Source organism: Pristiophorus japonicus, chromosome 9 (assembly GCF_044704955.1).
Source record: "Pristiophorus japonicus isolate sPriJap1 chromosome 9, sPriJap1.hap1, whole genome shotgun sequence".
Taxonomy (NCBI): domain Eukaryota; kingdom Metazoa; phylum Chordata; class Chondrichthyes; family Pristiophoridae; genus Pristiophorus; species Pristiophorus japonicus.
In genome coordinates this window covers 226,506,921-226,521,127 of record NC_091985.1, presented here as the reverse complement: position 1 = coordinate 226,521,127, position 14,207 = coordinate 226,506,921, and the positions used below count along the sequence as shown (strand labels likewise).

General features: G+C 51.3%; 1 protein-coding gene across 1 annotated transcript in view; it reads left to right on the top strand.

The window, feature by feature from the left end:
- Positions 1–14,207, top strand: part of LOC139274180 (zinc finger protein 271-like) — a gene marked incomplete at its 5' end in the record, with an annotated part of 93,226 nt that overhangs the window by 55,800 nt on the left and 23,219 nt on the right. The window contains one exon of the mRNA XM_070891215.1: positions 2,997–3,053. Coding sequence (XP_070747316.1) covers positions 2,997–3,053 — 57 coding nt within the window. The remainder of the gene's footprint in view (positions 1–2,996; positions 3,054–14,207) is intronic.

The following is a 14,207-nucleotide window of genomic DNA, read 5'->3' as shown; positions in this document are numbered from 1 at the left end:
TACCCAAATCCCCTCGCTATGAAGGCCAACATGCCATTTGCTTTCTTAACCGCCTGCTGTACCTGCATGCCAACCTTCAATGACTGATGTACCATGACACCCAGGTCTCGTTGCACCTCCCCTTTTCCTAATCTGTCACCATTCAGATAATAGTCTGTCTCTCTGTTTTTACCACCAAAGTGGATAACCTCACATCCACATTATACTTCATCTGCCATGCATTTGCCCACTCACCTAACCTATCCAAGTCACTCTGCAGCCTCATAGCATCCTCCTCGCAGCTCACACTGCCACCCAACTTAGTGTCATCCGCAAATTTGGAGATACTACATTTAATCCCCTCGTCCAAATCATTAATGTACAATGTAAACAGCTGGGGCCCCAGCACAGAACCTTGCAGTACCCCACTAGTCACTGAAAAGTACCCATTTACTCTTACTCTTTGCTTCCTGTCTGACAACCAGTTCTCAATCCATGTCAGCATACTATCCCCAATCCCATGTGCTTTACCTTTGCACATTAATCTCTTGTGTGGGACCTTGTCGAAAGCCTTCTGAAAGTCCAAATATACCACATCAACTGGTTCTCCCTTGTCCACTCTACTGGAAACATCCTCAAAAAATTCCAGAAGATTTGTCAAGCATGATTTCCCTTTCACAAATCCATGCTGACTTGGACCTATCATGTCACCTCTTTCCAAATGCACTGCTATGACATCCTTAATAATTGATTCCATAAGTATCATTTGCCAGTCTATTCTTGCCAATTCACGTCTCATACCATCGAAGTTACCTTTCCTTAAGTTCAGGACCTTAATCTCTGAATTAACTGTGTCATTCTCCATCTTAATAAAGAATTTTACCATATTATGGTCACTCTTCCCCAAGGAACCTCGCACAACAAGATTGCTAATTAATCCTTTCTCATTACACATCACCCAGTCTAGGATGGCCTGCTCTCTAGTTGGTTCCTCGACATATTGGTCGAGAAAACCATCCCTAATACACTCCAGGAAATCCTCCTCCACTGCATTGCTACCAGTTTGGTTAGCCTAATCTATATGTAGATTAAAGTCGCCCATGGTAACTGCTGTAGTTATTCTATCTACATCTACAAAGTGATGAAGCAGGTTCACCCCGACACTGGCATCTCCTCCAAGGCCACGGGCATCATGAACTCGTTTGTGAACGATATTTTCGAGCTCATCGCGGGTGAGGCTTCCCGCCTGGCCCTTTACAACAAGCGCTGCACCATCAGCTCCCGGGAGATCCAGACCGCCGTGCGCCTGCTGCTGCCCGGGGAGCTGGCCAAGCACGCCGTGTCGGAAGGGACAAAGGCGGTGACCAAGTACACCAGCTCCAAGTAAAACTCCACGCTGTTCTGACAGAACAAACCCCAAACACAACTGCTCTTTTAAGAGCCACCCACAACTTCTGTGAAAGAGCTGCACAAACGTATCATCCTTTAGTTTGCTATAGTTATTTCCTGAGCAAGTGTATTTGACAATCTTTAAAGTTCCAGCTGTAGATTTAGATTTGAATTCTCAGATAAGCGGTTTTACTGCCCGGTTCAACCTTAGTTTCGCTGATGAATTCCCCTCCCAATAAACTAAGAACACTGTCCCTGGTCACCTGCCGATGAATTATGATCTTGTTTTAGGGGGTGAGACTCAGACTTTAGTCATCTCATTCTTTCTCAAGCCCTTATCGATTAAAAAAAATCAACCCGCTTATTAACCCGAGACTCCGAGTGTAACAACCCGGAACGGGAGTTCTGAAAATCCAGAACGGGGCTGTTTGAACACTCTGTCCCTCTTCTCTTTTCACAGAAGGACGCCCAGTTCTGGTCTCATTCCCGCCTCGATCGATCCATGATCTGTGATTCCCAAATTGTGCAAAGATTGAGCTGTAATGTATCCCGTTACAGAATCTGGGAATTGATTCCCGCCCGTTGCAGGCAGTTTAAAACTGAACCCGAATTTAATCCTGATTGTAACATCCTGGAATTTGCAAGGCAATATAGAATAAGACAAAAGGAATTAAAACTCTGACTAATGATGAATTTATTAATATAATCCGCACTTGTAAAAATTATTGGCGGGCTTTTTGAAATTGAAAATTCGTCAAAGGTCAGATTGTTACAAATAATTTTCGCCCTCTTTTCACTGGCGGGCTAAACAGAAGGTGATTGGTCATCAGAAAAGAACAATGAAATGCACCGCAGAGTGACCAATCACAAGTTCGCTCCCTGCATCCCTCCAGAAGCTATAAGAAGGGCAGATGTGGGAGCAATTTTTCATTCTTTCTCTCAACGTGTCGATTGTGGAAATGTCTGGAAGAGGAAAAACCGGCGGAAAAGCTCGAGCCAACGCCAGACTGCAGTTCCCTGTGGGCCGTGTTCACAGGCTCCTGCGAAAGGGGAACTACGCCCAGCGTGTGGGTGCCGGAGCCCCGCTCTACATGGCTGCTGTGCTCGAGTATCTGACCGCTGAAATCCTGGAGCTGGCCGGCAACGCGGCCCGCGACAACAAGAAGACCCGCATCATCCCCAGACACCTGCAGCTGGCCATCCGCAACGACCAGGAGCTCAACAAGCTGCTGGGAAAGGTGACCATTGCTCAGGGCGGGGTGCTGCCTAATATCCAGGCTGGCTGCTGCCCAAGAAAACCACCACTTCGTCCAAGAGCAAGTAAAGCGGACAAGATTTAATCTAATAACCCAAAGGCTCTTTTTAGAGCCCCCCCCCCCCCCCCCACAGTATCTGTGAAAGGGTTGCTTATGGATTATAATTGTCCTAGATCTCAGTATAAATATGAACGCATTGAACTATGCAGAATTTTACCCATTTTTAATTTGCATTTAATTTATCCTTTTAAAATCCATCAGGAAGGATGCGGATATTAGGGGGGGGGGGTGACAATCCCAGGCAGCAGAGACGCTCAGGTCACGACCTCCCTGTACATGGACGATGTCACCGTCTTTTGCTCGGATCCGCAGTCGGTCCTCAGATTGCTCACAATCTACGACCAGTTTGAACTGGCCTCGGGAGCGAAGGTAAATCGCAGCAAGAGCGAGGCCATGCTCTGTGGAAGATGGTCCGACCGATCCTTTATTCCCTTCACCGTGAAGTCAGATTACCTCAAGGTTTTGGGAATATGGTTTGGAGCGGATGGGGAGTGCGTCAAAAACTGGAAGGAGCGTATCGCTAAAGCGAAACATAAACTGGGATGGTGGAAGCTGCGCTCACTCTCCATTGCAGGAAAGAACCTGGTCATCAGGAGTGAGGTGCTCTCGCTGTTGTTGTATGTGGTGCAGGTCTGGCCCATACCCTGCTCCTGTGCCGTGGTAGTCACCCGGGCCGTCTTCTGCTTCGCCTGGAGATCGAAAATGGACCGTGTCCGCAGAGACACGATGTACAAATCTCTGGACAAGGGGGGGAAAGGACGTTCCGAATGTGGCCCTCATCCTGAGGGCCACCTTTGTGTGCGGCTGTATCAAGCTGTGCATAGACCCTTCGTATGCAAACGGCAAGTGTCAGAACATGCTGAAATTCTATCTGTCCCCGGTGTTGTGAAGGATGGGTCTGGCCAGGCTGCCGCGAAACGCTCCGAGCAGTTGGACCATGCCTCAGCACCTGTCCTTTGTGGAAAAGTTTTTCAAGGAAAACACTTTTGACCACAAGGCGATAAAGCAGTGGTCGGCACGCAAGGTCCTGGACGCCCTACAAAAGAAGGTGATGATGGATCCTGTCGGACGGTTCCCCGAGCAGACTGTCGAACTCGTTTGGCAGAATGTCTCATCGCCAGAATTTTCACATAAGCACCAAGACGTAGCTTGGTTGGCGGTGAGAAGGGCCCTACCAATCAGATCCTTCATGCACAGCCGGGGTTTCAGAGACACGGCACTCTGCCCCTGAGTTGGCTGTGGTGCGGACGAGACTGTCACCCATCTCCTTTGGGACTGCCCCTTTGCAAGGCAGGTCTGGAAGGAGATGCAGTAGTTGCTGCCGAGGTTCATCCCGAGCAGCTCCGTAACACAGGACTCTGTGTTCTACGGACTGTTCCCAGGGACACACGCCAAGACAGACATCATCTGCTGCTGGAGGGCCATCAACTCGGTGAAAGACGCACTTTGGTCTTGCTGAAATTTGCTGGTCTTCCAGAGCAAGGAGATATCCACGTCTGCATGTTGCAGACTGGCGCAATCCAAAATCCAGGAGTACGTGCTGAGGGACGCACTAAAAATTGGTGCAGTCGCCGCAAAGGCACAGTGGGGAAGAGCCACAGTTTAAAGCCCTTCCGCCACAGTAAACCCAGGGGCTGGAATCAGTATAAAACTCCCCTCGGGCTGTACTTGTAAACCTTTGTATACATAGAGCACCATGATCTGAACACACCTATGCAGTGCCATGTATAATGCAAGTTCAGCAACTGTTTAGTAATGTATGTTGTAAAAAAATGTAACTGTATCCTCACCCCTTCCGTGTACTGTATAGTGCCACATGTAACGTAATTTGGTGACTGTATTACAATGTACCCTGAAAAAGCAATCAAATGTATTGAACGGAACTGCCATCAGCATCCAAATGCATTGTATGGAATTGCTGACCGCATCCAAATGTACTGAACTGTCTAACAATGTATCGTGCAAATTTTTATATGAATAAAGTATATATTTTGAAATTTTTTTTAAAATTCTTTCTCTGAACCTGTGGATTGTGGAAATGTCGGGAAGAGGAAAAACTGGCGGTAAAGTTTGGGCCAAGGCCAAATCTCGCTCCTCCAGGGCCGGAATGCAGTTCCATGTGGGCCGTGTTCACAGGCTCCTGCAAAAGGGGAACTACGCTGAGTGTGTGGGTGCCGGAGTCCCGGTCTACATGGTTGCTATGCTCGAGTATCTGATCGCTGAAATCCTGGAGCTGGCCGGCAACAACAAGAAGACCCGCATCATCCCCAGACACCTGCAGCTGGCCATCCGCAACGATGAGGAGCTCAACAAGCTGCTGGGAAAGGTGATCATCGCTCAGGGCGGGGTGCTGCCTAATATCCAGGCTGTGCTGTTGCCCAAGAAAACCATCACTTCGTCCAAGAGCAAGTAAAGTGGACAGATTTAATCTAATAATCCAAAGGTTGTTTTCAGGGCCACCCACAGTATCTGTGAAAGGGCTGCTTCCTGGTCTATGCATCATAATTGTCCCAGATTTAATTTAACATTGAATCACTGCAATCAAACATTGAATCATGCAGAATTTTACCCTTTTAATTTGCATACAGGATGGAACCAGAATTACAGCTCTGGCCGCTTTAAAATATTCCAAATAGTATCCCACCTGTCGCCGCATTAAGAGCTGACTTTAAAGGTGAGATTCAAACCTGGTGCTCTCCTGAAAATCTATCCCGGTATGTGGATAATTTACTTAACAGATTCCGACCCACGTTGGGCAGGTGCAGTCGGTATACTGGGCACCTCGACCAAACCCGCAGATTCAGATATTCACCGCCTGCATTGTATAACCCTCCCAGTTACAGTAACACTACAAGACCCGCACGGTATGTGCACAGGCCAGTTTGCCTGGCGCCGATCGCAGCTCTTTCCTTTGCTGATTTGGTGGCTCTGAAAAGAGCCGTTGTTGCACTTGGTGCTGAAGCTCCGAGCCGGGGCAGGGGAAGTCTAGGCGCGCTCCCCGCGGATGCGGCGGGCCAGCTGGATGTCTTTGGGCATGATGGTGACTCGCTTGGCGTGGATGGCGCACAGGTTGGTGTCCTCAAAGAGCCCCACCAGGTAAGCCTCGCTGGCCTCCTGCAGGGCCATGACGGCCGAGCTCTGGAAGCGCAGATCGGTCTTGAAGTCCTGAGCGATCTCCCGCACCAGGCGCTGGAAGGGCAGTTTGCGGATCAGCAGCTCGGCGGATCTCCCTCAGAGCCACGGTACCAGGTCGGTAGCGATGAGGCTTCTTCACTCCGCCCGTGGCCGGAGCGCTCTTCCGGGCCGCTTTGGTTGCCAGCTGTTTGCGAGGAGCTTTCCCTCCGGTGGATTTGCGCGCTGTCTGCTTGGTCCTGGCCATTTTCTGAACGGATCTAAACACAATCTGGGACACAGGGACTGTTAATGCAGAGCCTCCTCTGGGGCCTCCTTTTAAAGTGTGTGAGGGTCCGCCCCGGGACTGTGATTGGCTGCAGCCCGACCGCCAATCAAGTTTGACCCAAGCGCCGAGAGTGAAAATGAAGGGCGGGGATTACTGGCCCCTGATTGGCTGAACTGAAACTGACAGTTGGTCAATTTCAAAAAGCCCGCCAATTTCAGAATATCAACCAACAGAGATTAAAGAAACTCTAACTTCCCGCCAGCAATTTAAGAATCCCAATCTTTATAACGGCGATTCTGCCCCATTATAAGTCACCAATCCCATTCTCTGCAACATTCCGGTTTGAATTCTGTTCCATTCCCTGATCGGTCTGAACCGGGCGGGAATAAATCCCCGGTCACTGCTTCCTGTAAACACAAAGTCCCGCATCGATCCCGCCAGTGCCGTCCCGTTTAACCGATTCTCACAGAAACCTCACAACATGACAGGAATTAGCTGTGAGGGGAGACTGTAATGTCTGGGTAAAGGGGACAGTGTATCCCGCCCGGTAATTGTGACTGTCAGCCGGAATTTCTGATCTCTCATATTTACAATAGTTGTAAAATATTTAATAATTCCCCCGACCCCCCCCCCCCCCACCCCAGCGACTACACTCCAAAAGTACTTCATTGGCTTTGAGACGTTCGGTGGTCGTGAACATAAGAACATAAGAATTAGGAACAGGAGTAGGCCATCTAGCCCCTCGAGCCTACTCCGCCATTTAACAAGATCATGGCTGATCCGGCCGTGGACTCAGCTTCACTTACCCGACCACTCCCCGTAACCCTTAATTCCCTTATTGGTTAAAAATCTATCTGTGACTTGAATACATTCAATGAGCTAGCCTCAACTGCTTCCTTGGGCAGAGAATTCCACAGATTCACAACCTTCTGGGAGAAGAAATTCCTTCTCAACTCGGTTTTAAATTGGCTCCCCCGTATTTTGAGGCTGTGCCCCTTAGCTCTAGTCTCCCCGATCAGTGGAAACAACCTCTCCGCCTCTATCTTGTCTATCCCTTTCATTATTTTAAATGTTTCTATAAGATCACCCCTCATCCTTCTGAACTCCAACGAGTAAAGACCCAGTCTACTCAATCTATCATCAGAAGGTAACCCCCTCACCTCCGGAATCAGCCTCGTGAATCGTCTCTGTACCCCCTCCAAAGCTAGCATATCCTTCCTTAAGTAAGGTGACCAAAACTGCACGCAGTACTCCAGGTGCAGCCTCACCAATACCCTGTACAGTTGCAGAAGGACCTCCCTGCTTTTGTACTCCATTCCTCTCGCAATGAAGGTCAACATTCCATTCGCCTTCCTGATTACCTGCTGCACCTGCAAACTAACTTTTTGGGAAGGGGTGTCCTTGGAGATGGAGCACGCGGTGTCCACCGGTACGCTCGCGGCCTTCCGCGAGAGGTGGGCACCAGAGGGACTGGAGTGCATCATCATGCCCGGCAACCAAATTTTAATTTGATTTTACGTTTTAAAGTTTAATTTGTTTTAATTGCCGGTGCTTTTAGTGTCCCCCTCCCCTTTTATAGGGGGCACTTGGAGAAAAATTCAATTCTGTGCCCAAAAAAAAAAAAAAAATTGGCATTGTAAATGTTGGTGTTTCCCCCAGATCGGGGGGCACGGTTTAATGTTTTTTCCGTTAACTCCCTAAAAGAGTTTCATGCACAAGGAAACCCCGGGGCTGGATGGGCTGACCGTGGAGTTCCACAGGGCGTTCTGGGACGTCCTGGGGAGCGACTACGCGCGGGTCCTGGGGGAAAGTCTGGCGACCGGGGAGATGCCCCTCTCTTGGCGCAGGGCAGTCATCGTCCTGCTGCCTAAGAAGGGCGATCTCCGCCTTCTTAAGAACTGGCGCCCGGTCTCCCTCCTCAGCACGGACTACAAAATCTTTGCCAGGGTGATGTCTGCTCGCCTTGGTGCCGTGCTGGACCACATGATCCACCCCGACCAGTCCTACACGGTCCCGGGCCGGACAATCCACGACAACATCCATCTGGTCCGGGACCTCATCCATCATTCCCAGGAGGCTGGTCTGTCGGTCGCCTTCTTATCTCTCGACCAACAGAAGGCGTTCGACAGGGTGGATCACGACTATCTACTCGGAACTCTGCGCGCTTTCGGGTTCGGGACGCATTTCGTCACCTGGATCTGACTTTTGTACGCCGCCACAGAGTGTCTGATTAAGGTTAATGTGTCCTTGACGGCGCCCCTTCGCTTTAGGAGAGGGGTGCGCCAGGGATGCCCCATGTCCGGCCAGTTATATTCCATCTGCGTGGAGCCTTTACTGCGCCTCCTGCGGACGAGGTTGACGGGACTGGCTCTGCAAGGGCCGGGCGTGGAGGTCGTCCTCTCGGCTTATGCCAATGACGTGCTCCTCGCGGTAGAGGATCCTGCTGACCTGCGGAGGATGCGTGAGTGCCAGGAGATTTACTCGGCCACGTCCTCCGCCAGGATCAACTGGGAGAAATGTTCCGGACTCCTGGTGGGTCAGTGGCGGGGGGACTCCCTGCCGGAGGAGCTCAGGCATTTTGCCTGGAGCACGACCCATCTCCTCTATCTGGGAGTCTACCTTAGCCCCGACGAGGAAGCCTGGCCGGCGAACTGGCAGGAGCTGGAGGCCAAGGTCGCCGCTCGCCTAGGGCGCTGGACAGAACTGCTCCGAGTGCTGTCCTACAGGGGTCGAGCGCTAGTCATAAACCAGCTGGTGGCCGCAATGTTGTGGTACCGGCTGGTCACTTTGACCCCTCCCCCTGCGTTTGTCGCCAAGATACAGAAGAAGCTGGTGGACTTCTTCTGGAACAACAGGAAGCACTGGGTCTCTGCCGCGGTCTTGAGTCTCCCGCTTGAGGAGGGCGGTCAGTCGTTGGTGTGCGTCAGCGCCCAGCTCGCGACTTTCCGTCTTCAGACCCTGCAGAGATACCTTTACGTCGAGCCCCCTCCTAGGTGGTGTGCCAGCAGCGCGACCTCAATTACGACACGCAGCTCCTGTTTGTGAACTTGGGGGGTGTTAGGACCGCCCTCCAGGAGCTGTCTGTCTTTTACAAGGAACTCATCAGGGTCTGGAACAAAGTCTCCACCAAGCGCAGCTCTCCGCCGGCTGGAGTGGCGGCTGTCCTGCAGGAGCCGCTGCTCGGGAATCCGTATCTCCACGACCGAGGTTTTATGTGGCGGTCGGAAGAGAGGGCTGTGGCTGGTGAGGTGACCAGGGTCAGGGACCTGCTCGATGGCGGAGGAGCGGGCTGGATGGCGCCAGACACGCTGGCGCGGCGCCTAAATTCAGCAAACGTCCGCCGCGCGGCCAAAGCCATCGAGTCGCTAAAAACAGCTTTGGGCCCTGACTCTGTTAGGTGCATCGAGGAGGCTCAAGCATGTGGGGAGATCCCGTCCGAACTGACCCCCGTCCGGACGGAATTCCTCATCGGTGCCAAACCCCGGAACCTCCCTCGGGGGCCGGCGCCTCACAACTTGAGCCGCCTCGGGGAAATCCCCTCCGTGCCTTTCAGTTCCGCACGGAGGGGTTTCATGTACGGGCTGCTCGTGCACACTCTCAACTTTGCCATCCTCGCCGGCCGTCCGTACACGCCATGGCGTACCATCTTGCCGTCCGGAGGAGGCGGGGGTCCCCGATGGCACTCTACGCAGGAGTCCTCCCACTATTCATCGGGGACTTGGCCTGGAGGGTGGTGCACGGAGCAGTGCCGTGCAACAAATTTTTAAGCCGGTTCACGGACTCCCAGGCCGCCTGCAATTTCTGCGGTCTGGAGGAGTCCGTGTTCCATGTTTTTATTGAGTGCACGAGGTTGCAGCCCCTGTTTTATTATTTAAAGGGGCTGCTCCTGAAATTCTGGCTGCACTTCAGTCCCACTCTCCTGATCTTTGGGCACCCTGTGCGGAGGGGAGCGGGTAGGTCTGAGGGCCTCCTCGTAGGACTGCTCCTGGGCACGGCCAAGGGTGCCATCAGCCGGTCCAGGCAGCGGGCGGTCGAGGGGGTCGTTCAACCTAACTGCCTGCCTCTCTTCCGCTCTTACATCCGGTCCAGGGTGTCCTTGGAGATGGAGCACGCGGTGTCCACAGGTACGCTCGCGGCCTTCCGCGAGAGGTGGGCACCGGAGGGACTGGAGTGCATCATCACGCCCGGCAACCAAATTTTAATTTGATTTTACGTTTTAAAGTTTAATTTGTTTTAATTGCCGGTGCTTTTAGTGTCCCCCTCCCCTTTTATAGGGGGCACTGGAAAAAAAAATGTGATTTTAGTGCCCAAAAAAAAAACACAAAAAAAAAGGAAAAAAGGGCCTTGTAAATGTCTGGTGTGTCATCCAGGTTGGGTGGCACGGATTAATGTTTTATGTTTTCAGATAAACTCCAAAAAGAGTTTCATGCACAAGGAAGAGGTGGGCACCGGAGGGACTGGAGTGCATCATCACGCCCAGCAACCAAATTTTAATTTGATTTTATGTTTTTAAGTTAATTTGTTTTAATTGCCGGTGCTTTTAGTGTCCCCCTCCCCTTTTATAGGGGGCACTTGGAGAAAAAATTCGATTCTGTGCCCAAATAAAAAGCCTTGTAAATGTTGGTGTTTCCCCCAGATCGGGGGGCACGGTTTAATGTTTTTTGTTTGCTCCTAAAAGAGTTTCATGCACAAGGACCCCCAGGTCCCTCTGCACCGCAGCATGTTGTAATTTTTCCCCATTCAAATAATATTCCCTTTTACTGTTTTTTCCCCCCCCTCCCAAGGTGGATGACCTCACACTTTCCGACATTGTATTCCATCTGCCAAACCTTAACCCATTCGCTTAACCTATCCAAATCTCTTTGCAGCCTTTCTGTATCCTCTACACAACCCGCTTTCCCACTAATCTTTGTGTCATCTGCAAATTTAGAAAGGCGCTATATAAATCCAAATCTTTCTTTCCATTAATTAAACAGCCGAAACCATTTCACCACCAAACTGTCCGCGCTCCCATCCCCAGGTCGCTGCTCTCTCTGTGAGGCGGTGGGTGGCTCTTCGAAGAGTCTTTGTGTTGTGCTTGGAGGAGGGGGGGGGGGGGGGGAAAGTTCGAGTTATTCAGCCGCCGAATCCATAGAGAATGCGGCCCTGCCGCTTCAGAGCGTACACCACATCCATGGCAGTGACCGTCTTGCGCTTGGCGTGTTCAGTGTAGGTAACTGCATCTCGGATCACATTCTCCAGGAAAACCTTCAGCACCCCGCGGGTCTCCTTGACACCGCCACGGCGAGCCAGGCGGCGGATGGCTGGTTTGGTGATGCCCTGGATGTTATCACGGAGCACTTTACGGTGCCGCTTGGCTCCGCCTTTACCCAGTCCTTTGCCTCCTTTACCTCGGCCAGACATGATGATTCTTCACTCAAACAGCCGCTGAATGAGACGCGAGCTCCCCCCGGTTCCTTTTTATAGAGCCGGAGCCGACCTGACTGAGAAAGTGCAGAGTGAGAGAGGCGGGAAGGGGAGGAGACAGAGTCAAGATTGACAGACAGAGCAGAGAGCGGCCTCTGGTCTTCCAGCTTTCTGCAGCCGCCAATTTCAAACCGTTTTCCGACAATAGAACCGAAACAGACTCGGAATTTATATTCAAAGCTTCCAGGAACCAGAAGCTTTTAAATAAGGTCCCGTTACAATTAAATATTCCCGCCTATATACTGCCCCTTCCCTGTCAATCTCAGACCTTGTTCCATCTCCCCACACTTCCTCTCACAGACGGGTCCAGCAGTTTACAAACACCTTATTCCAGCTGATTTGGAGAATGTGGTGCTTGGGGTTTGAGTTATGAGGCGGGGTATCTCCGCCAGTATCACCGTCTCACAGACTCTCCCCCTGAATCTGTGAAATGACAATGACCAGGAACTGAGATTGGAGCCGAACACATCCCCAGTTAATGAGGCCCGGGCCAGACATCCCATTCTCTGTGTGTTTTATTGCAGACACTGGGGGAGGGGTGGGTGCAGCCAATGTCAGCGAGTCACCAGGGATCCTGGCTTCATGTTCAATGATTTCTGTCTGAAATCTGAGCCCGGCCCCGGGACAAGGATCATTTGATTCGGGGATCAGCTCTTTTCTGAGAGGCGTGGGTGGCTCTGAGAAGAGCCTTTGGGTTCAGATGTTTACAAGTTGCACTTTTTATTTACTTTTTGTGCGCTGGTTTCTTGGGTTTTGCTGATTTGGCCTTGGCCCTCGGTTTTTCCACCTTTTTGGCCACCTTCACCTTTGCGCCTGAGGCCATTTTGGGGCTCTTGGGCTTCTTCGCCGCCGCCTTCTTCCCAGCCGCCGCTTTCGCTGTCTTTTTTACTGTTGGCGCCTTCTTTTTCTTGGCGGGAGAATTCTTGACTGCTGGTTTCTTGGCGGGAGATTTCTTGGCTGCTGGTTTCTTGGTCAGAGATTTCTTGGCTGCTGATTTCTTGGCTGGAGATTTCTTGGCTGCTGGTTTCTTGGCTGGAGATTTCTTGGCTGGTGGTTTCTTGGTCAGAGATTTCTTGGCTGCTGGTTTCTTGGCTGGAGATTTCTTGGCTGCTGGTTTCTTCACCTTCCTTCCCACTTTCCCCTGGTTTTCCTTCTTAGCGACTTTGAAGGAGCCCGAGGCGCCCGTGCCCTTGGTCTGCACCAGGAAGCCATTTCTCACATTCCTCTTGATACTGAACCTGATCTGGGACCCGCGCTTCTCCACATCCACGCCTTTGGCCGCCAGAGCCTTCTTTATCGCGGCCAGGGACATCCCCTTGCGATCGCTGCCATCGGCCACCACCTTGAGGATCTGTTCGCCCAACGTGGGACCGGCTGGCTTGGAGCGGGGAGCCGCCTTCTTCTTCTTGCTGGGAGCCTTGGTTTGAGCGGCGGCGGCAGGAGGAGCCGTTTCGGCTGCTGCAGTGTCAATCATGTCGGCGACTCTGTGGAAAATCTCTCTGACAGTCAGAGCTCGGTCAGAAATGAAACGGGAGGCGGCGGCACAGAGCAACTTAAAGGCAGCGAGCGGACGGGGCGGAGACATCCTGCTGTCAGCTCCCCGCCCCTCCAGCCTCTCTGTGTTTCTCTCTCCTCATTAACTGTCCGATTCCAATTCAACCCGGGCCCTCCAGATTCCCAGACTGGCCTCTTTCTGTCCCGAACACCGGGATGTTTGTTGTCGAGAAAGTTTCATCCGAATTGAAGGCAGCAATTTGGATTTAAACCCGTTTCATTGCTGCACTGATCGCGCTCTTTCACCCGATCGCGGACATTTTCTCTGTTTTTCGATTGAAATTTGAAATCACATCAAACTTGACGTTTAATTCCCACTTTAGACCTGAGCAGGGCAGCAGGGAGATCCTGTGACAGGGAAATCTTTGAATTTTACACAAGAGGGACTCTGGAATCCGGCGATGAGACGGACACACAAACACAGTGACATTAGTCTCACCGGGCCGCCCCTTTAACACACTCTCATCACACAATGTTCACATCTGCACATTCACAGCACAAACTGTCCCAGATTTACAGCTCCCAGCACAGGGTTACCTCTCCGCTCGGCCTGTGCTGCCGATTCTCGGGGTTAGTTGTAGTTTCCCAGCTCAGTAAGTGTTAAACACTCTGAGACCGGCGCTTCTCACAGTGTCTGTTTCCCAGATTCAGGGGCAGGAGCCAATCACAGCAGTGGCTGGCTTAACCCATATATGCTGTTAAGTTATTACGTTGTTCGCACGCAGAAATATGTTTGATTAATATCAAAATAGAAATAATGTGCTCACCGCCCCTCCATCCTCTCTTTGTCTCTCTCTCTCCTCCGAAAATGAGGGACATATAACAGTAACTGGTGTCCTATACATCCCATACTCACCACCCAGAGATGGGTATCAGAGGGAGCAACAGAGAGACAGACACAGTAGTAGTCTTAAACTCCCTAACTGTGTCTCCATATTACGCTCAATAATAATATCACACGTTCATGTACTGCACCAGCGGAAGAGAGAGAGAGAGACAGACACATTATCAGTCTTACACTTGGTATTATTGTCTCCATATTACGTTCAGTAACAGTACCACACCGTCGTGTATAGCACCAGAGAGAGAAACAGAAACAGTAT